The 21,891-nt window shown below is 35.3% G+C and overlaps 1 protein-coding gene across 1 annotated transcript in view; it reads left to right on the forward strand.

Moving 5' to 3' along the window:
- Window positions 1-21,891, forward strand: part of TMEM117 (transmembrane protein 117) — a 181,221-nt gene that overhangs the window by 141,618 nt on the left and 17,712 nt on the right. The window contains exon 4 of the mRNA XM_049783833.1: window positions 17,351-17,480. Within this exon, the coding sequence (XP_049639790.1) occupies window positions 17,351-17,480 (130 nt within the window). The remainder of the gene's footprint in view (window positions 1-17,350; window positions 17,481-21,891) is intronic.

A 21,891-nucleotide genomic window follows, 5' to 3' on the forward strand; every position in this document is an offset into this window, starting at 1 on the left:
TTTGGAGCACTCCCTTTCTGTTAACAAAGGGTTTGATTTTTTAGTCCATGCTATTTCAGATATGAGAATATAGCACTAAATAAAATAGAAAAATGTCCTATAATCTCCCTTGAATTTACATTCTAATATGGGGGAAAAAGCCATTACTTAAAAAATATGGCAAAACAGGGCCTGGTAAATCGGGTCCTGGGGAGAGGGTGAGGGAAAAAAATCCCTCCCCTATGCATACACAAACGACAGAGGCAGGAATTGCACTCTGAAGATTCCACATGCCAGGATTTCTGGGTGTCTTCTACTGGTATATTGGGGGCTCTGGCAGGACAGCTAGCCATAGGCCCCTGGGATGACCACTTAGTCCAGGGGACTGAGATCCCTCCACGCCAGACTAGTCTGCAGGGCTGGGCCTGGGTAAATTGGGCCCAGGGGGGAGAGTTGGGGAAACAAACTCCTGTCTTATGCATGCTGGACCCCATTCAGGGGTTCTTTTCTTACTACTATTCATTTTCAAAGCACGGGGGCTTTTTAACTTCACCCAAAAATGTTCTTATATCTTTTTTTTTTTTTTTTGGTTTTTGGGCCACACCTGTTTGACGCTCAGGGGTTACTCCTGGCTATGTGCTCAGAAATTGCCCCTGGCTTGGGGGGGACCATATGTGACACTGGGGGATTGAACCACGGTCCGTCCTATGCTAGCGCTTGCAAGGCAGACACCTTACCTCTAGCGCCACCTTTCTGGCCCCCTGTATTTAGGCCAAGGTTATTCCTTCCCATGCCCTTCATATTTTGGTGGGTTTATGCAAACAACAATTGCCACTCTAACACTGTTTTTACTGTGCTCCTTTGACTCTAATCCTTAAAGAAAAAAAAAAAAACCACTTAAAATTTGAGGTTAACTTAAACTAATATGCATGTACATGGAAATGTAAAAAATACTATGCCTCTAATGTTTAAGGAGTTATGTAAGTTTTATGGCTTTAGATTGCCTTGTGTGCTGTTAAGAAATATTATAATGTGTTACAATCTGGGGACTTGAGGGACAAAGTAATTGTACATGGATTCTGTTTTATTTATCTTAATGTTCTTTGGCTGAAAGTTCAAAGTTAATGTTCTTATATCTTGATTGTTTCTAGGAAAAAAATGGAATGCTCTAGATTTGGAGGATAACATTCAAATAGGTCTCTAAAATCAATGTTTATGTAGACGTGACTTCCTATACAGTGGTCCTCTCTGACTGCCAAGCCTAATCCATAAACAATTCAGCTATACAAAGTATTTAGCCTCTCTGATATATTGCCCCTCCCCCACACCAGAGCCCCTTCTACTCCCTCATCTCCCAATCCGGATCCGGATTAGTTATCTTCCCCTTAATTAACCCTCTTTACCCTCAGTTCTTAACTTGTTAGGCACCAAGACCGACCTCCTGCCCCCAACACATTCTGCCCCTTCACACACCCCTATGAAGCTCATTATTACTCCTTAATTCTCTCACCCCCAACCATCAGTACCCCACATTTACTCTTTTTAACTTCAGTACCACACAGTCCTAATCACAGACCAAAGTCGTGCATTGGATTTAACAACCCCCAACTATTTCAAAAGATATAAAATGGACACATATATCTTTTGAATATTTTATGTGTATTTTCTTTGACAGCTATAACTCTTACTAAGTATCCTTTTTTTTAAATTTTTATTTTGATCATAGTAGCTTACATATCTTTCACATTAGTTTTTTAGGTACATATTAACATTGAATCAGGGGAATACCCACCACCAAATTTGTCCTCCCCCCTTCCCTGTTCCCTTTCTGCAACCCATATCACCCACCATTACCCCCCCCCCCCGCTGCTTGAGTAGGTGGTCCCCTCTTTGTCTAGCTTACTATCAGTGATCATACATCTGGTTGGTCCTGGTGCCCTCCCTTGTTTTTCCCTCTATTTGAGAGGCTAAGCTAGATAAGTCGAGTTATGTGTATTTGTTTGAGGAACAGAAAAGCAATAGAATGGGGTAAAGATTAAGCAAAAAAAAATTTTAAAAAATAATAAAAATATGCTGAAAATGGAAGGAGTTCTTCTAGTGGTTATGAGCCTCAGTTTGAGAGAGGACTTGAAAAATGTGATTGAAACACCATAACAATACAAAAATAAATGTCAAATTAAATATCCAGTGAGCCCTACAGCAATTAAGAGAAGCACCAAACAATAGTCTCGGTTCTGAATTCAAATCATGCCAGAGTGCAAAAAGAAAGAGAAAGATAAGATAAAATAATATAAAATAAAAAGGAGACATCAACTTCAATATCTACACCAAAATAAGGAAGTCAAAAAAAAAAACAATCAATCAATAAATATATATATGTGGAAAAATTATTATTTTGTGCTTTTTTTTCCCTTTTTTTTTCCCACTGCATAGGCACAGTAACTATTGGGGATATTATAGAGGGAATTCCCTTGGCCTAGGAGATACAGGGTTTCTCCATCCCTGAGGTATACTGTCATGGGATTAACTCTAAACTCCTTGCATGATCATTTACTCTCCCCTCGGTGCTTTTGTGGTGTATGGAAGACTTCTGCTTTGTCATGGATGGTAAAATCAGTCCTCTGTACCTAGAGATCTTGGTGACTGTGCAGCTCAAGGAATGGAGCTAATGATGAAGGCTTTCTTTGTGGTTCTATCAGTTCTGCTTCTTCAGTGTCGTTTTAATTCATCTTCTGTAGTTGGTGTTCTTGGTCATTATGTTGCTCCTAGGATGGAGCCAGGGACAGTATCCTTTTACAGTGACGATTCTACCAACTTTTTATCTTTTCTTCTTTTTGTGAACTGTTCAATAAGGAATTTTGGTGAAAGAGACCCTCTGTTTAATGCTTATGATTGAACCATGTCATGGGGATTGTTGGACTTGTTATTATGGCCCCCATATGCACTGATAACGTCACATGGCATTGTTCCTTTTTTGCATAGGCACATTAAAATGGGAAAATACTATACATATAAATAAGTTCTTATCTAATAGAGATTGGAACACACGAATCTTGTAGTGCAATGGGACCTTACACCCTGAACATTGATCTAATGACCAGGCAAAGGCCTCAGAAGAATGGGCAGCCTCCATTCACCCCTGAACCAGGGAATCTATCTACAAAACATCTAAGGTTTTATATATCAACACTGGAAGCAATCTTCTACCAGGGAAGACCCTATGGCTTCTCTGACATTGACTTGCTCAAAAGAGACTTCCTTTAACACTAAGAAAACTTGACAACAACAATGACCTGCTTACAGGACAGGGCTCTCTGCATTGCCCTTTAACTGTGAGGTGAAATGAGAGGATGCTCCGCACCATTCTGACTGCAATGTAGGATATGCAGATTTCAGGATTTTTAATACAGAAACATGATACCAACAACAGAGACTGTGTGAAAAATAAAAGTATAATGGCACTACAGACAATGACTTGGATCAGACAAACTAGTTTGCCGGGAGCCTAGAGTTGGTCTTATGCCAGGAAACTTCAGGGGTAGGGTCTCTGTATTTAGGCCAAGGCTTTTCCTTTCCATGTCCCTCATGTTTTGGTGGGACTATGCAAACAATAATTGCCACTCTAACTCCGTTTTTACTGTGATCCTTTGTCTCTAATCTTTAATAAAAACAACCCACTTAAACTTTTGAAGTTAAAAAACTAATATGCATGTGCATGGAAATGTAAAAAAGTACTTTGCTTTCAATGTTTAAGGAGTTACATAAGTTTTATGACTTTAGATTGCTTTGTGTTGCTAAGAAATATTTTGTATTACAATCTGGGGACTTGTGGGACAAAGTAATTGTACATGGTTTCTGTTTTATTTTTCTTAATGTTCTTTGGCTGTAAGTCCAAAGTTCAGATATCAGCAAGGGGATTTCTGAGAATTCTGTTTATGGGTGATTTCCTTCCACTGTAACTTTACCTTGCCCTTTTTCTTTGCATCTTTGTTCTCATAATTAAAAATAAAAAATTTAAAAAAATGGCAAAACATGGGCTGCAGTGGTGGTACAGCAGTAGGGAGTTTGACTTGCATGCAGCTGACCTAGGACAGACCATGCATGGTTCCATCACCCTCGTGTCCCATATGGTCCCCCAAACCAGGAGTGATTTCTGATTGCATAGCCAGGAGTAACCCCTGAGCATCACCAGGTGTGGCCCTCCAAAATATGGCAAAACAGACTATATATTAAGATTCCAAATAATTTATTTAGTCAAGTCAATCCCAGAAAATTTGCAAATTAGAAGTATAAGAATTTCTGAAAGAATTCAGCACTTAAATGTGTGTGTGTGTGTGTGTGTGTGTGTGTGTGTGTGTGTGTGTGTGTATAGGGTCATATCCAGCAGTGAGTAAAAGTGAAACATAGCTATGCTCAGAGCACAATACGAGATGGTGAGTATAAAGCCAATATTGCAGCAAAAATGGCTTCATGCAAGGAAAGAATCATAGATCTCTGAACTCACCAAAATATTTAATAAGAAACAAAATCATCACCCATAACAAGAATACAATTTTCTGGCTACTCCTGCTCACTGTTATCTAAAATTCTGTTGCTAGGACACTGTAAATCATAGAACAGTCATGGACACGTTATAAGCTAGGAATAGTTTGCAATATGCTAGTTTTCTGCTATTGATGGGTCAGAAATTTTGTCTAAAATATCAAATTAAAGAGATATTAACTAACAGAAAAAAGTGACTCTCTAAAGTAGACATTTAAAATCATGCAAAATTTAATAATATAATTTCTACATCAGGAAATATATTTTTGTTAACAGTTAAAAGTCCACTGTCAGCCATATCTAAACTTTTATGAATACTTATTAGTAAAATCCAATATAATTTATGTCATATTTTCTTCAAAAACCAAGTGTCTAGTCTTTGGCCATCCAAATGCAGCTCTTTTCCTAGTACAGTGGCTTTAATTTTTCTACAGTAAAGTAATCTGTGTTATTACATTTCTATTCACTAATGCTTCTCTAAATAGAAATAGTTCTCTTTATTTGGTTCAGAAAATTGGATGCCAACAGGGAATTCAAAGACATTTGGGGTTCAAGATTGAATTCCTCTGCACTGAAGTAAGCTCTTTTCACTGGCCTCAAGGCGGGCATCTCAATGAGATAATGTGGAGAAGTGATAAATCCAGGATATCGCAAGATCATCTTGCCTAAGTATTAGACACTCGCCTGAAATTTTGTCCAATTGTGTCAATAAATAACAGGCTCACTACTGGACAAAATTACATTTAGATACAAAATACATACCTAAATGAAACTTGATGTCAGGAGCCAAATGTGATATGGCTTATCTCTGTAAGCAGAGATAAGCCATAGTACATAAGAAATAAGATTAGATATATGCCATGATACTGCCAATTTATTTTCTCTATTGAAAACTTTCCCACCTTAATGAAAATTAATTAATTCTCATGCTGGAAGCAAGATATAAAGTTTGGTGTTTGTTGACCTCTGTAAGCTGAGGAGCACTGAAATAATGTGTCTGAGATAATGTGCTTAAATATTTCTCACATCACTGAAACCTAAATATTATAGTCCTCTTCAGCTATTCTAAAATTTAGAAGCAGAGAGAGTAAGAAGACTTTAATTACTACTAACGACAGATAACATTTCCCAATATATTAAATAAGTGAACATTTCAAAATATAATCACAGGACTCACAATTCTCTATCCCTGTCTTGGAAGCCAAAGATATCTTACCATATCAATCTCCTTATTCAGCATTTTCATCGATGTTCAAATATTTACTTTACATTTATGCAGAAATAATTCTCTGACTCTTACAGAAATTGTATATAATCTATGAAAAAACAACCAATAATGTATGCATACTATGCCAAGAGAATTTCAGTATTTACCACTTACCCAAATCTTCCTGTTGATTAGAAGCCAGCCTGGGATCATTGCTTAGTAAAGAGAGTTATATTTTTTCTTCTTACTCAAATTGTCAGATGAGCGAGAGAAAGAGTGATATAGAGAAAAAGAGAAAGAAAAAAATAGAGAGTTCTGGGACTGGAAGTGTAATTTTAACCCTGTCTTTTGACAAGAGACGACAAGATGATGGCTAATGGCAGTGTTTGTTTCTCAATTAGAACAAAAACAAGAGGCCAACAGGTAAAAATTATTTTAGGGAGAAATTGTATAATCTTTCTCAGCATGTTTCAAAGTATATCAGAACAGAAATTTTATATTTGGGATGACTAGTTTGTACAGCTGTAAAATTTTGTTACAAGCTCAGAGGAAATTTTTCTTATCTTTACAGTAGATTACAGTAAACATTTGGAGAGATTGTTATGTATATGAGTATAAACATAGAGACAATGTTAGACTTTGTTATCCAAAACAATGATAGAAAATTTTAAGTGTTTAATGGGTTATAACCCAAATATTCACATACACTCATGCCTTCTAGTAACCTAAATTACAAAGGAAGCAAAATTGCCCCTGTCTTTTCATACTCCTCATGAGGCACTTGATGTATTTCTGAGTGAGTTCCCATTGATTGCAGCATTGCTCACGCTGTCCTATAGAAGAACTTTTCTGACAAAAGTCAGAAACCTCACAGGAACTGCAGTGGATAAGGTCAGAACAAACAACCTTCATCTTTCTTCACCTGGACATTGAAGCATCATTTTGAGTTAATTTGAAGGCAGAACTATCATCTTCCTCTGCTTCATTCTCAGGACAAATGTGACCTCAAAGTCTTGCTATGAATTTAGCCATGCCTCTTGGTTCTCTCTCTCTCTCTTTCTCTCTCTCTCTCCTTTATCTCTTATATTCTGTCTTTTACCACTTACAAGAATTATCTTCTGCATGCAAGAAGCCCATGAAGCCAGTGAAGCTGTTATATTTAACTTTAATTTATAAGATGAGACTAAAAATTAGGGAATTTTAGGATATCATCAAATCTCCTATGTCTACCTCCTTTAAATATATGTCATAATTATCATCAATCTCAAATACCCATCTTTATTTAAATTAGTTTAAGATGTCCATAATAGTAGTGTTACTATTAGTTATTAGTATTATTCATGTGTTGTTATTAGTATTGAATTATTAGTATATACTATACACCCAAGAAGGGCTATAATTTTTACTGACTTAATAAATTATCTTAGAAAATAGTCAAAGAATAATTAAAGGACAGTAAAAAAAAAACTTACAGGTAAACAATTCATTTAAAAAATCACCATATTTATATCAAATGACACAGACTTTAAATGTATAAAGGACAAAGGGACATTAATAGTTGCTTCCTAATGAAGAAATCAATTCATCAAAAAGAACTCACTCTCCTAAGTTTATATGTCCCCACTGATAGACTTTCAAATAATTTAAAATTGCTTCCAATAGACATGAAAGAAGGCAATGACAGTAATACAATAATTTCAAGAGACTTAAACATTCCTCTCTCAATCTGGGTCAATCATCTAGACATAAAAATCAGTAAGGAAACAATGGCTATTAAGGAAGAAATAAAATACCAGGGAATAGCAGACATATATGAGGCCTTTCATTCCCAGAAAGTTGATAAACTGTTATATTTCAGCCTACTGGTCCATTTCCCAAGATACATCTGAAAGTTAAAAAATAATATCAACTATACTCTAGGTCCTCAAACTATGGCCTGCGTGCCACATATTGTATTTGTATCTGTTTTGTTTCTTCATTGCAAAATAAGATATATGCAGTGTGCATAAGTTTTGTTTTTGCTATAGACAGACCCTCAAATGGTATGAGGGACAGTGAACTGGCCCCCTGTTTAAAAAGTTTGAGGACCCCTGCTAGATCATGACACTTTGAAAATAAGATCAACCATAAATAGAAATTGTAGAAAACTCAAACACTTCGAGATAAAACAACTCACAACTGAACAACCAGTGTATCAAAGAATAAGCCAATGGGGCTAACAAGAAGGTAACTGGAGACATTGGTGGAGACATTGTCAAAGAGATTCATGTTGTAAACCTGAAACTCAGTCATGTAAGTCTGTAAATTCACTGTGATTCAATAAAATGGCTATGTTTTTAATAAAGAAGGAATAGATAGGATTTGTGGAAGGACTGGATAGTGCATTGGGATAGGGAGTTTGCCTTCAATATGACAAACTTGGGTTTGATCCCCTGTATGCCATATGGTGTCCTAAGCACTGCCAGGAAAAGTTCCTGAGTGCAGTCAAAAATAATCCCTGAGGAGCCAGAAAGATAACACAGAGAGCTTGCCATTTACCTTGCATGCAACCAATCTGGGCTTGATCCCTAGCATATGGTATATGAGCCCAAAACCTACTAAGAGTAATTTCTGAGCACAGAGCCAGACATAACATCAGAGTACTGCCAGGAGTTGCCTCAAAACAAAACAAAACAAAACAAAACAAAAAATAAAGAATAACCCTGGAACATCACTGGGTATGTCCCTAAATTCAAGAAAGACAAGTACATGAGTTTCTAGAACATGTAAGATCAACAAAAACAATGTTAAAGTGAAATTTTTAGTAATAAATGCATTTATTTGGAAGCATGAAAAGTCCCGAATAAATATACATTAACACAACATAAATATCTACAAAAAAAAAAAGAAAAGAAACCTAAATCTAGTAGAAGGAAGGACATTAAAAGAAAAATATAGAGCAGATATTAATGAAATTTAATCCAAAATATACAATTCAAATACAAATTCTCAATAAAACAGAGTGCATTCTTTGAAAGAATAAACAAGATGGCATGGCTCACAAAAAAAATATAATTCTTGTAAAAATGATCATAAATGAAAGGAAATTTTTTACCATAGATAGCACAGAAATTCGAAGGAACACCTTTATGCAATGAAACTTGAGGAGCCTTATATAGAACAACTGAAAAAGCACATGTAATATAATAAAGTGGAGATGCTTAGATAACCTTTGACCCTAGAACTTAGAGAGACAAATGACAGAGAAGAAAATAAAGTCAGGAAGGAAGGAAGAAAATGACAAAGGAAGAAAATGAAAGAACAGGGGTCAGATTTGCATTATATTGGTGATGTAGAAGAGTGATATAATTATAAATCTAAATCTCAGGCTCACCAACACTGAAAACATGCGATCTAAACTGCAAACACTACACTTTGTAATGTGTCATTGTGACAGGCTGGCATGAGAGAAATGCGAGAGTGGAGGGTGATGGAGCTTTGGAAACTGGTGGTGGGATGAATTAAGGGGGAAACAAATGCAGAGTACCATGACCAAACAGTTATATGAACATTTAGTGGGGAAAAAAAAAAACTATCAGACTCAAACACCAAACCCAAAGTCAATGTCAACAGAATCAATACCCAATCTACAACAAGCTATACACAGAGAGGAGCAGTTAACACTAGCAAGAGAGAAAGATATGGGATGCATGCTAAAAATAGGGGTGGAGGAAGGACAACACTGGTGGTGGGAATGGCCCTGATTTATTGTCACATTGTACCTTAAATAATACTGTTACTGTGAAAGATTTGTAATTCACTTTGGTCACAATAAAAATTATTAAAAATATGATATGTTTATAATATGAAAACTAAATTTTATTAATTTTATACATAACAGTTTTTTAAATGAAAAAACTTAGAGAAATCAATAAATGTTGGAGCACTTGTAATCTTTCATTGTTGTCAAGAGGAAACATATCAACTGAACAAGTCAATGATTATCAAGAAATTTGAGATACTAATAAAAATCTCCTTAAAATCAAAACCGTAGGTTCAGAAGGGTTTAGTAGTAAGTTCTTCCAAACTTTTGAAGAAGGTCTATTTCCAATCTTTTTTAGCCTCTTTAAGAAACTCGAAGAAACTAGAATTCTCGGAAAGAATTTCATGAATCAAACATTATTCTGTTATCAAAAGTAGACAGAGACGTCTAAAATAAGAAAAATATACATTTATAAAGCTAATGAGCATAGAATCAATGATTCTTAACAAAATATTAGAAAATCAAGAGGCTGGAGCTGTGGCGCAAGCAGTAAGGCATCTGCCTTGCATGCGCTAGATTAGGACAGACTATGGTTCAATATCTTAGCATCCCATATGGTCCCCTAAACCAGGTAGGATTTCTGAGCGCATAGTCAGGAGTAACCTTTGCTTATCACTGGGTGTGGCCCTAAAAACGAAAAATAAGTATTAGAAAATCAAATCCAGTAATACATTAAAAATAGCATATATCAATACCAATTAAGATTCATCACTGAGCTGCAAAAATGTATTAATATATGCAAGTTCATCAAAAAAGACACTACATGAATAAAAAGAAAAATGAAAAATTATGTCTATATCAATAGATGCATAGAAAGAATCAGAAACAAAAACTCAGTAAAATAGATATTAAATGATTCTGGTTTTACATATGGGTATCCAATGTTCCTAATATTATTGTTGAATATGTTTTCCTTTCTTTATTTCATACACCTAAATATTTGTCAAAGATTAACTATTTATCTATCTGAGATTTTAGCTCTGGGCTCCTGCTTCTGGTTTATTAGACCAACTCTTGCTTCTATTCCATTATCACACCATTTTGCTATAGCTGTGTAGTATAATTTAAAATCTCAAAAGCTATACTTTCTATCTTCTTTTTTCTCAGAATGAATTTGACTAGTTGGGGAGTTAAAAATTCCATTCAAATTTTAATAGTTCTAAGTACTTGAAAAATGTCATTGGAATTTTGATGAGGATTATGTAGAACCTCTGTATGCTTTAAGTAGGTGTGATTTTGATCATATCAATTATTTTAATACATTAATTTAATTCTTTTAATACATGAATATGGCCTGTTTTCCAATTTCTGGTATCGTCTTCAATGTATTTCATAAGTTACTTATAATTTTAATGTATTACATTGCCCTTGTAAAACTGAGCTCTGGGTAGCCAATATTTAAATAACTATTTTAAATTGAACTGTCTTTTTATTTCTCTTCTTCTCGATTGATATAGAAATGCAATATATTTTTATGTATTGATTGTGTGGTTTGTTGATTTTGTTATTATGCTGTATTGTTTCTAAGGATTTTGTGGATATTTTAGAGTCTTTTATATAAATTATTGTGCAATCTGTACATAATATCTTAATTGTTTCAGATTTGGATGATCTTGATTTTCCTTTCATGCCCAATTTTTATAGCAAATATTTTCAAAACTACGTTAATAAAATGATGGGAAAGCAGATATTGTCCCTCAGTACTTGAAAAAAAATAGATGTGGAAAGAACTTTCTCAACATTTCACTATTTACTATAGTAAGCCCATAGCATAGCAAACATCATTCTCAATGGTGTTAATCTGAAAGCCATCATTCTAAAACAGACTACAAAACAAGGTTTCCCATTCTCACCACTGGGAGATAAAGAAGTAAAACTATCATTATTGACAGATGACATACTATATATAATGAAGCCTAAAGACACTAGAAAATAGCTCCTAGAAATAATAGACTTGTAGCAGTAAAGTTGCAGGCTACAAAAATCAATGCAATGGATATTTAGGACTAAAACTGATAACTTTGGGGCACCTCAGGAAGGAGGCTAGGCAAGTCACTCACCCTGTTGAAACCTTGGCAGCTCCATTCACAGATCCAGTTTATAACAGCTGCCAAGCCAGTTATTCAGATTCACAGCTTTCCACTAATCTCTGCAGAGACTCCTTGCCACCAACAACTCTAGGTATGCTGGTTTTGTGGCTGACATCTCCATGGTCTGTTTGGAGACAGGATGAATGGTAACCCTCCCTCCAATATTGGTCTTTCCAGTATTTCCTGAAACCAGGCTCAGGATCTGGAGCCTATCACCATGTCTACACAAGCGATTTTTTTATGTTATATTTTAAAAAATGACAAAGTATTTTCCCTACCCCCATGACAAAGTATTTTATAAATTTGTCTTTTCTTTTGGTTTTTGGGCCATACCCTTTTGACGCTCAGGGGTTACTCCTGGCTATGAGCTCAGAAATCGCTCCTGGCTTGGGGGACCATATGGGACGCCGGCGGATCGAACCACGGTCAGTCCTACACTAGCGCTTGCAAGGCAGACACCTTACCTCTAGCGCCTATTTTATAAATTTTTTAAGATTCAATGCACACTGGAGCTAGAGTGATTACACAATGGGTAGGGCATTTGCTTTGCACACAAAAGATCTGTATTTAATCCCAACATCCCATATGGTCCCCCAGCCTGCCAAGAATGATTTCTGATCACAGAGCCAGGATAATGTCTGAGCACTGCTGAGTGTGGCCCCAAAACAAAAACAAACAAACTAAAAGAGAAAGCAATGAAAAGAAATGTATGGGTTTTCAGTATGCAAATAGTGAACCAGAAGAGAGGGAATATTGTTTTTAAGAATTATACTCACAACTGTGCCTTCGAAAATCAACTATTGTGAACCAGCTTAACAAATGATGTGAAGTTCTTTTATATAGAGAAAGCTATTAATTACTAGTAAAAGAAATTTAAGAGTATATGACATAATGGCAGTACATTTCTGCTTAGAATTGGAAATATTAGTATTGTGAAAATGACAAACTTGCCTAAAAGGCTTAACAAATTCAATGAGGTCCCTATTAAAAAATCTGATGGTATTTTTAGGACATGTATCAAACACTCTTGAATGTTATATAGTATAAAACCCTATAAAATGTTATATAGAGTAATAAAACTTAATAAAACAAAAATAAATATATAAAATAATTTATATGGAATGATAGATAATAAGCCCCATCCTAAATTTTAAATTATATTATACAGTTTTAGTATAAAACCAATATGATATTGTAATAGGACAGACTTTTAGGTCAATGTAATAGAAATAAAACTCCAAGGATAAATACACAGGTTACTGGACAAAGGAGCTAATAGAATGCAATGTAGGAGCCAAAGCGGTGATGCTAGAGGTAAGGCATTTGCCTTGCAAGTGCTATCTTAGGATAAACCACAGTTTGATACCCCCTGGCGTCCCATATGGTCCCCCCAAGCCAGGAGCGATTTCTGAGCGCATAGCCAGGAATAACCCTTGAGCATCAATGGGTGTGGCCCCAAAACAAAAACAAGCAAAAAGGATGCAATGTAAAGTCTTCAAATAATATTCGAAAAACTGATCATCCCCCAAAATTAACTCAGACACTTTCCCAACACCAGGCACAATAGTCAAGTAAAAATGGATTAAAAACCTCAATATTACACCTGAATCCATAATTCATACTGAGGAAAGATAGACAAAAATTCATGACATTAAGTATACTGACATCTCTAGTGATGTAATGCCATTTGCCAAGCAAATAAAACTAAGTAAATGGAACTGAGAAATGTCTGTCCTTGCCAAAGAAATAAGAAGCATAATGAAGAACTCCCACAGACTGGGAAAACACTCCCTCCACTCATCTGACACAGAGCTAACATCCACTATTAGCAAAGAACTAGAAGACATGTATAAGAAATAAAAAACAACCAACCCCATCAAAATTTTTGGAAAAATATAGACAGAAACTTCCTCAAATAAATCACATAGATGAACAAATGATATATAAAATTATTTTCTGCATCACTGATCATCAGAAAAATACAAATCAAAACAATAAGATAGTGTCTCATTTCTGTGAGATTGGCACATATCACAAAGCATATAAACCACTAGTGTTGACATGGACGGTGAAGAATAAGGAGATTTTATTCATTACAAGTGTAAATAGTAACCAGTTCATCTTTTTTATAAAACGATAGGTATACTTCCCAATAAGCTAGAAATAGAACTTCGATATGGTTTAGCAATTTCACATTTTTGCAGTTTCCAGATGGTCCAAACACTACTCATAAAAGACATTGCCCTCCTATCCTCATTGCAGCACTGTTCACTCTAACCCAAATCTGGACAAAACCTAAATGTTCATGAACACGTGACTGGATGAAGTAACTATGGTACAAATACACAGTTTATTACTACTTGGCTATAAGAAAATATTGAATCATGTAACTTACTGCTAGATGAATGGTGAGTAAATTTAATCATAAGAGAGGTAAACACAACATGCTCATTGTCATATGTGGGATAGAAAGATACAGTAAGTGAAGGACAAAAGTTTAAAGGTAATAGAAATTGGGCAGCTCAGAGGACAAGACCTGTACCAACTGTATTGCTAAGCTCATTTACACATTCAAACACACACACACACACACACACACACACACACATACACACTCACTTCACTCAGACTAGAATAATTTAGATATGCCAATAAGCTTAATCTTGAGATTGGGAAGAAATGTGAATATTCAGATTTTAAAGACATCACAGACTGGGAGACAAAGTGCAAACCAGAAAAGTAGTTACCTGAGCCAGTAAATTAGTATTTATGTTATAGCAAAGGGATGCTAAATGCAAAATAGAATATATTGTTTACAATTCTGAGAGAATGGAATCAGACATAAATTTGAGAACCAAATATATTAAATATAAAATATAATATGAACAAGTGATCTAAGAAATTCATATATTGAAACTGTTTTATTCATCATTTCTTTTTAATAATGCTACCACAAACTACTTCTTTTCCAAAGTACCTCTCCTGGTTCCTTCTTTTTTGGAAAACAACAAATTTTTATAGTTTAATTTTTTAATCTGTTATAGTCTAAATTTTATAAACTTCCTTTTTATATACAAGTATATATGTTGATTTGGTTTAGGTGACTTATGTATGGTGGGAGGACAGAAGCAGAAGATCTGAGAAAGAAATCTACCATTTATTTTCTTTCTCCCTATCTCTGCCACCATGGGGGCAGATGGGTAGAGGGAGGATGGATAAAGTCTGTCAGATCAGACACCAAATCCTGCCAACCTCACTAACTAGTTGTCAAGTAGCATCTGAGGTCCACTTGTTCTGCACCAATGGGTAGTTAACCTCCACCACCCAAGGGAAACTTCTCTCTAAGGACCAAGGACTAAGCCTGGATCAATGAATTGCCCTTTGCAGAAATGGAAAGTCAGTCCTATATCTTATCCAGCCTTTCTGAACCTTGCATTCCTTCACAGAAAAGAATTTCTGGAGGGGATGAACAGTGAATCAAGCCTAATTTTATTCTGAGGTATTGAGGAAGAGGAGGGAGAGAAAAATAAAGAGAAAGAGAGGCCAGAGCAGTAGTGGCACAAGCGTTTGGTGTTTGCTTTGCTATGTGCTAGCTTAGGACTGTCCGCAGTTCAATCACTCGGCGTCCCATATGGTCCCCCAAGCCAGGAGGGATTTCTGAGTGCATAGCCAGGAGAGAGAGAGAGAGAGAGAGAGAGAGAGAGAGAGAGAGAGAGAGAGAGAGAGAGAGAGAGAGAAAGAGAGAGAGAGAAACTATATAGCCTTTATGCTTTGTGCTGTTTATTCATAGCAAGAAGATACTTGATTATTGGCTTTTATTATCAATCATAACTTTTCATAGAAAATATTGTATCAGTTATAATTCAACAAAAGATAAAATTTAATTTGAATTATTTTCTGCAAGGGTATTTAAGTAACATAGGGAAAAAAAGGTAGTACCAGTGGGAAAAAGAGTTAAATATAGTTTAATAAAATGCAAGAATTTACAATAATTTACATTGTACATTTTCTTCTCTCTTTTATTTTTTTTTTTGTTTTGGGGCCACACTCAGTGACACAGGAATTACTCTTGGCTATGCTCTCAGAAATTGCTCCTTGCTTGGGAGACCATATGGTGTGCTGGGTATCGAACCAAAGTCTATCCTGGGTCAGCTTCATGCAAGGCAAACGTCATACTGCTGCACTATCGCTCCAGCCTCTCTACTTATATTTTATATCAATATGTTGAGGATTTAAATTCATCTAGTGCATTTAATTTTAATTACCAATATCTGTTTGCTGCTGATATCTAAAAATAACAAGAAGATAATAATGACTTCAACAAGATAAACCAAAAGAAAGGAGTGATATTACATTACTTATTTTCTTCTTGTATATTTATTAATTATGATTCAAATGACCCATAGATCAATAAATTATGATATTAGATATTAAAAGCTATCCTGGTTACCACCATTCACAGATTCTCCTTGCCACCAATGCTTTAAAGTTATTTTCATAACAAATGAAATGGTCTTTTTTATAACAAAAGAAATGCAGATAAAAAGAAACAGATATGAAAATTCTTAAATAGTTCAAGCTCTTAATTTTAGCATATGTTTATCAGCTACCTATGTAGTTATGAAAGAAAATTTTAACATTTCCATACTGAAAAATATTAGAAATATTAAATTATTTTTATTTCCAATATATTTTAATGTTCGCTAAATAACAGTGTAGTAATTGTGTCTTAATAAAAGATTGAAATATGAATATTCATACATATTCATATAATTGATGCCTATGCATAAATTGCATCAAATACTCCTTTATATTTATCATTATTTAAATGTGAGTTATAAATTTTTAATGGTGCTTCTACCCAAAACCCAAGAGCAGCTTATAAACTAAAAAATATCTTCATTTGCATCTAACGAGAGAGAGGATTCTGCTTCTCTCTTGTTTTTTTCTTGACAGCAGAAAATAACTAATGACAATTTGGGAATAAATCTATTACTTATCATGTGCACTTGCATTTCTGAATCTTCACATTGTGTTCATATTAATGTAGATTCTAATGGTCTTTAGAACATTTACATTTACAGTTGTTGGTAAATGTCATTAATAAAAATTCCTTAATATGAATCCTACAACTTGGTTAACTGAATCAGCTCTTTGTCTTCACAAGATATACATTTACAATATTTATATATATATTTTTTTTTTGGTTTTTGGGTCACACCTGGCAGTGCTCAGGGGTTATTCCTGGCTCCAGGCTCAGAAATTGCTCCTGGCAGGCACAGGGGACCATATGGGGCGCCGGGATTCGAACCGATGACCTCCTGCATGAAAGGCAAACGCCTTACCTCCATGCTATCTCTCCGGCCCCAATATTTATATTTTTAAAAGTAGAGGAAACATTGAACATGTATTGACAAACTATAAATTACTTCCTTTAAAAATTTAAGGTAGAGTCTAAAAATAAAAAAAACATATAGGTGCAAATCAATGCTATATTGATTTCTTATTACCACATTAAAAAGAAAATCTGAGAATATAACTCATGTCTTAATATTGATTTTCAAACATGCTACCTCCTAATAACTACCACAAAATAAAATTGATCTGTCTAACATCTGGTCACATTGACATGATTTTAAGATAGGTGTTTATGAAAAAATAAAGTCAACTTTCAGTATTTTAGAAACCAAACAAGTCAGAAATAACCACCTTTTATATTTTTCTTGACAGGACTGGGAATTTCCGCATTTCATGGGAGATGTTGATGTAAATCTCCCTGGGTTACACACTTCACACATGCAGTTCAAGATTCCTTTCTTCCAGAAGATCTTTAAAGAGGAATATCGTATTCACATCACAGGTATGTTATGACTTTCAACAAGATTGACTTCCAAATTAGATTCAAGTTGACTACTAAAACAAATGTTAACATTTTAGAAGCAAACATAACTAAAATGTTATTTTATTTATCACTTTAGGCAACAGAATGTGGCCAGTGGGAGTCCTCTGGGTCTTTTATGTAGGAAGAAGTGGGAAGGAGAGTAGTGGTAGCCTCAATAGGAATCTTCCATCTTCTCTCTATCCACCTCTGTTACCCTAGGCACCTGGAAGACTTAGGACTATGAAAATCTGTTATGAACCCTTGCACCGTGTGGGAAATAAGCCATCCATCCAATTTCTTAGGGAACCATGGACTCAGGCAGGAGTGAGGAATTGCCTTTTTTTTTAATTTTTATTTTGACCAAAGTGGATTAAAATCTTTCACAGTAATATTTTAGTTACATAGCAACATTTAATCAGGGGCATTCCCAACACCAATGTTGTCCTCCCTCTACCACTGTTCCCAGCATGCACTCCATATCCTCTTTCTTTACCCCACAGAAAGAGAAGTCAGTTCTAGACCTTACCCAGGCTTTTTAGATCTGGTGCTTGGCAAATATGCAGTGAAGTAAAAATGGTTTTATTGAGAGAATATGAAGAATGGGTGTGGAGAGAGAGAGAGACAGAGAAAAAGAGGAGAGTGGAGAGAGACAGAGAGAGAGAGAGAGAGAGAGAGAGAGAGAGGAGAGGGAAGAAGGGAGGGAGGGAGGGAAGAAGGGAGAAAGAGAGGGAGGGAGGGAGGGAGGGAGGGAGGGAGGGAGGGAGGGAGGGAGGGAGGGAGGGAGGGAGGGAGGGAGGGAGGGAGGGAGAAGCCTTTGTGAACTTGACCTGAAATTTTGCACCTCAATGATATTGTGTGTAGACTTCTGGATTTCTTTGACTTATGTCAAAGGCCTTCAGGCCTTCAGGTTGGTTCAGGTTTCAGAGGCTGTTATTCCCTTAAACACACATTTCTAGGGCTCCACTATCTTCTAGCTTGTTCCAGTTCCAACTCATTAAAAAACACTGACTTAAAAATTCCTGGTGTTTTGTTCTATTTTTAATAGTTGTTTTTTAACTATCTCACCTTCAACATTCATCAAGCAGATAGAAGTAAAAAGAATGGGCAACATACTAAGAGGGCCTTCTTATTTCTCCACCACCAAGATGTAAGAAAGGAAAATATTACCTTGTCTCACCTTCCATTGCCAATGACTGCTTGGAAAGCCCCATTTTTAAAGAGACAGAAGGTGGTTTCCCAGAGTCAGTGCTGGTGTCAAGTCTAGAGTTTCATATAGGATTATCAGAAAAAGAGGGCATATTATTGATATGGGTAGTTAGTAATCTTTGTCATCCCTTATACACCACTACATCTTGCATTTTTCACTGAGTAGCTTGCTCTTTCACCATGCTTAGTATATTATTGTAAAACCAATCCTATTTCTTATTTTTTTAATGCAAAAACAAAAGTCGAGGTATCCTTGACCTCCATTCAGGCCACTTATCTTCTAGGAGTTATACCACTCATCATTTGGTTAAAAATTACTTTGGTGGCAGAGCTCTAGTCTATCTCAGTTGCTTCTCATCAACTTATTTAATTTTTAGATATGACCTCCTTTTGAAAACACTCCAATGTGAGCATTAAAAATCCCTTCATGACATTTCAGTAATTCTCATTCAAATAAAAGAAAAATCAAACAAACAAACAAAGGAAAACAACAGGCTTCCTGGAGTGACATTTTACAAATAGATAAGTAAATGATAATAAAAGAGATTTTCTCTCAAGCTGTTGAAATGCTGTTTATATGTATATGTGTCTGTTTTAAAGACAATGGCCTAGGATCCCACATCTTCTATAATAAAATCCCTGAAGAAATCTGTGCTTACACTATCCCCTGTGGTGTCGAATAAAAATAGCCTGAACACAGAAAATGTTGAACATCTGAGTAACTGTAAAAAAAAAAAAATCTTCACTTCCCAACTTGAAGACAGTTATGAGCCAACCTTCCTAAATTGGAGAATGAGCTCATGAATAGGGAAGCTGCAGCAGGTTTCTTTCCTATTCAAAATGAATGAGGCCCATTTATTAAATTCACTGGATAAATCAATCAATTTGAGTTCAGGTCACATAGTATGTTTTCAGAGTCCCTGCTTAATCTCTGCAGCATGTTATATTCTTAAACTTCTAAAACAGCTATCAAACACAGTATCATCATATCCCTTTGGGTGGGCTTTTGCCTGAACCATCTGTTCTTGCTATCAGTTCTTGTCCTAAGCCATCAAGGCACTAATATTGTCTCTATTGGTCAGAATCCCTGTTTAAAAATGTATTGCTTGAGAGAAAAATACCCAGTTTTAGACAAAGATAAAAATTATTTGGAGAATATTTTAAACCAATGTTTAAAAAATAGAATAAAATCAAGCTGTTAGCAGTATTTAATTTTGGCATATTAAGCATGACCTCATTATATATACTGTCATTTATAAAATGGTAGGTCCACATGTTCAGTGCCCAATGATTAAATAACTTAAGTGCTCTATTTATTACTATGAAACAAATTACAACTAAAAATTTAAAACAAATTTTTAAACAAAATATCTTGTGCTTTGGAAGGGGTTCATACATGAGAAGTTCCTAAATTTCTGTGTAAGCTTAAAAATAAAGGCTCCTATCTCCCACCTAAAACCTTTGCTGCACCAAATATTATTCCAATTATTTTAAAACAAGATAATACTACAGTGCTTCAATTTTTAAATAGAGATTTCATATAAATGAAGTCAATCAGATTTATAGAAATACATTGTAATGTGTTATATAAAGTAATACACAATACAGTAAGTGTTACAGTAAGTACTATAATACAGTATAAAGTTGGCCAAACTACTCTGATTATAGCATCTTGGGAGATTTTTATAAATATTTAGATTGTAGGAACCATTCAATGGCTCTAATCCTGTAAGTCTGGGAAAAGGTAAAAGAACAGGCTTTGGAAAATCTTCTCCAGTTGAATGTTGATTTTGTTTGGTTTTTTTTTTTTGGGGGGGGGCACACTTGGTGATGCTCAGAGGTTACTCCTAGCTATGCACTCAGAAATCTCTCCTGGATTGTGGGGCCATATGGGAAGCCGGGGATCAAACTCAGGTCTGTCCTTGGTCAGCGTATCCAAGGCAAATGCCCCACCACTGTGCTATGGCTCTGGCCCCTAAATGTTAATTATTAACGAGTGTTCCTTTCTTATTGAAAAGCCAAAGGTGAAGAAATATTGTCTTTAGGGAACCTAGATTTGTATAGAAGACTTTTGAGAATTTTGAAATTTAAATTAAAAGTAAATCAGGGTATATGAATTTTGGGGGTAAATCTTATTTGTGTTAGAATGTTTATATGCCTCACAATATCTATGATAAAAATATTTTTCTAGGGCTAGAGCAATAGTAAAGTTCTTAGAGCATTTGCCTTGTATATAGCCAACCTAGATTCAATCTTTGGTGTCTTATATGGTCCCCTAAGCATTGCCAGGAAGAAATCTTGAGTGCAGAGCCAGGAGTATTCCCCTGAGTAATGCTGGGTGTTTTGTAAAAATAAGAACAAAATGTTTTTCTAGGAAAGCATTTCATATTTATTTAATTATTATTGTAAGAGTGAATTAGGGCAATACCCACCACTAATGTTGACTTCTGCCTCTGTTCCTAGCATGCATTCCATACATCCATATCCCTCTGGTCTGCTAGTATAACAGCCCCCTTTGGTGTATAGCTTTTGTAGTTTGGGTCTCTTGATTTTATTTCATTGATTTTGGGTTGGGTATTTAGGTCTGACCCTTTTTTTCCCACTAAATGAGACTGCTTTCCCCTGGTACCATCCACATTTTTTTCTTGGAGATTTTCTTACATCTTTCCCCTCTGGAGAAGCATGTGGCCTATGTTATTTCTTGAATATATAATTCTTTCTCTTGCTGGCTCTATGTATTTCTTCTTTCTTATCACTTTAATTCTCTCATTTGCTTTATCCATTCATCTGTCCATATATTTTTCTGATAAAGCTATTTATTTCACATAAATTATTTTTGGTGAATGAGGAGGACATAATTGGAGCATGTGGAATAGCTGAAAAAAACATGCAAATGTTAGAACTAATTTTACTTTTTTGTAACGAACAATTCCAGCTTGAGTCCATTATTCTCCAAGAACTGGAATGATGGAGACTAGCTCTATTTTAATGTATACTACATGGACTCTAGGACAGTCTGATGACTGTTAAGTATCCACACTGTGAAATTATTCACCGACAACATTACGAAACCAACCTTCCCAAACATTTGTTCAGGCGACTGAGGTGAGTTAAAAAGGAAGGCAGTCTTGAGGCTAATATTTCCTTTACTTCCCACATAACTGAAGTCAGCTGTATCTTCTAT

The sequence above is a fragment of the Suncus etruscus genome, chromosome 11, assembly GCF_024139225.1.
Source record: "Suncus etruscus isolate mSunEtr1 chromosome 11, mSunEtr1.pri.cur, whole genome shotgun sequence".
Taxonomy (NCBI): Eukaryota; Metazoa; Chordata; class Mammalia; order Eulipotyphla; family Soricidae; genus Suncus; species Suncus etruscus.